We start from the raw sequence: 1,678 nt of genomic DNA on the forward strand, positions 1-1,678 counted from the left end.
TACTTTGTTGTGCTTAAAAAACTATTTGATGAGCACATCGAAACATTCAAAAAATCGAACGTAAATATCGAACAGGAAATGTTGCTGCTTTTGTCTAAAGTTCCCCTTAATATTCCACAATGCCATGACATCAAGTCTAAATTATTAAAAACGTTCATTAACCGTAGCATTAAGTGTACTCAGTTAAAAAGAGTTAAGAAGCGAAGATTTAACAGCGGGACTATGTATAAATGTTAATCAGCAGTGCTCAATAATAAATGTACTACACTCACCAAATACAGTTTTTTTTATTAAAAGCATTTCGAAGTAAAGTATTTAAAACATTTCAAACTAAAATTCATAAATATGTTGATTTTTCCACATTTATGAAATAATTAAATAATTATAATTAAAAAATATAAAGAATCCATCATACCACATTTTTCTTACTTCCTTGATTGAAACCAAAACAAACCTGACAGCTCGCACCACGCAGGTTTTATACTCTTCCCTTTCTTCTCAACAGTTCTAAACCCATCGTCGTCGGTGACCTTCGAGATGGGATCAGGTACTGTTGTTGTTGTTGCAGCTGGTACAATAGGAGTCGTCGCTGGTTTGTCTTGCTTCTTGTTGCTCACGATCGCGGTCTTCTTTTTTGGTTTCACGGATGAGCAGGTTTTCTCCGGGTGACTTTTCTGTCCACATCGTCGGCAAGTCGGGGTCTGGCCAGCATGAGTGGCCAAACTTAGTTGGCCCTTGATGCTGACATACGACGGAACCGGCTTGGAGAGTTTCATCCTCAGGACCCGCACCCCGTTTGGAATCCCGGGGAAAAAGTTCTTCCAAACGTCGTCCGTAATAGTCAGCACTTCTCCATACTGCGCCATTCCGTCAGCGATCTCGTTGTTCGGCATTCCGGGTGGAAGGTCGTGGACCCGGACGTCAACGGCATTGTCGTCAACGTAGATCGGGATACGGAAACACTTCTCACCTGAACGGATTGTGTGCTTCAAGTTGTTGTCTGCTGCTGCTTTTGTGGCTGTTGCTGGGTCAGCCATTTCGATGAGGACGCCGTTCCGGGTGTTGTGCAGTTGGAGACACTTGATCCCGGCAGGTTCGAGGCCCATGCTTTTCTTCACAAATGCTTTCACGGAGTCCAACGGTGGGCGGGCAGGGAGGACACCAAAGTCCACGAAGATCGTGTTTTTCCGATTAGAACTCATTGTTGAGCCTAGCCGAAAACAAAGGAATTTGCTGCGAATAGGTAACACGTCTGATAGGCACCGCGTATTGCTGCCGACTGTGATGTGCTATTTGGAAACATTCTTTTTTTAATTGTACTATAATGGTCAGATAAATAATTTTCCTTCAAGTGAGAAGATGAAATATTTCAAAACTGTAAGGAAGGCATCAACCACTTAGGTGGATTTAGTTAGTTTTTTTTTCAAAAAAAAAAAAAGTGTTTGATGCTCAACCCCATCAAAACATTTTTTCAGTTATTTAGAAAATTAAATCAACATTGTCTCGACTCCCAATTGCCGCCATATTCATGTTAAGGAAAAAAATTGAATCAGCTTATAGTTAACATAACAATCCTTCTGTTTATTTTTTTCAATTTATTAATTTATGCTATACAGTTTTTTTCTGATGGTTTTAGATCTATTCAATGCCATCCTTTCATTATGTTTAGCCTATTTGG

The 1,678-nt window shown here is 40.0% G+C and overlaps 1 protein-coding gene across 1 annotated transcript; it reads right to left on the bottom strand.

The window, feature by feature from the left end:
* Positions 1-425: 425 nt before the first annotated feature.
* Positions 426-1,202, bottom strand: LOC120419689 (uncharacterized). Its single transcript, XM_039582475.1, has one exon. The coding sequence runs from the start codon at positions 1,200-1,202 to the stop codon at positions 426-428; it is 777 nt and encodes a 258-aa protein (XP_039438409.1).
* Positions 1,203-1,678: the final 476 nt, after the last annotated feature.

The sequence above is a fragment of the Culex pipiens genome, chromosome 1 (genome assembly GCF_016801865.2).
Source record: "Culex pipiens pallens isolate TS chromosome 1, TS_CPP_V2, whole genome shotgun sequence".
Classification (NCBI taxonomy): Eukaryota; Metazoa; Arthropoda; class Insecta; order Diptera; family Culicidae; genus Culex; species Culex pipiens.

Bases quoted from the DNA above. Each gene is read 5' to 3' on its own strand.
- LOC120419689 (XM_039582475.1), bottom strand. From the start codon at position 1,202: ATGAGTTCTAATCGGAAAAACACGATCTTCGTGGACTTTGGTGTCCTC.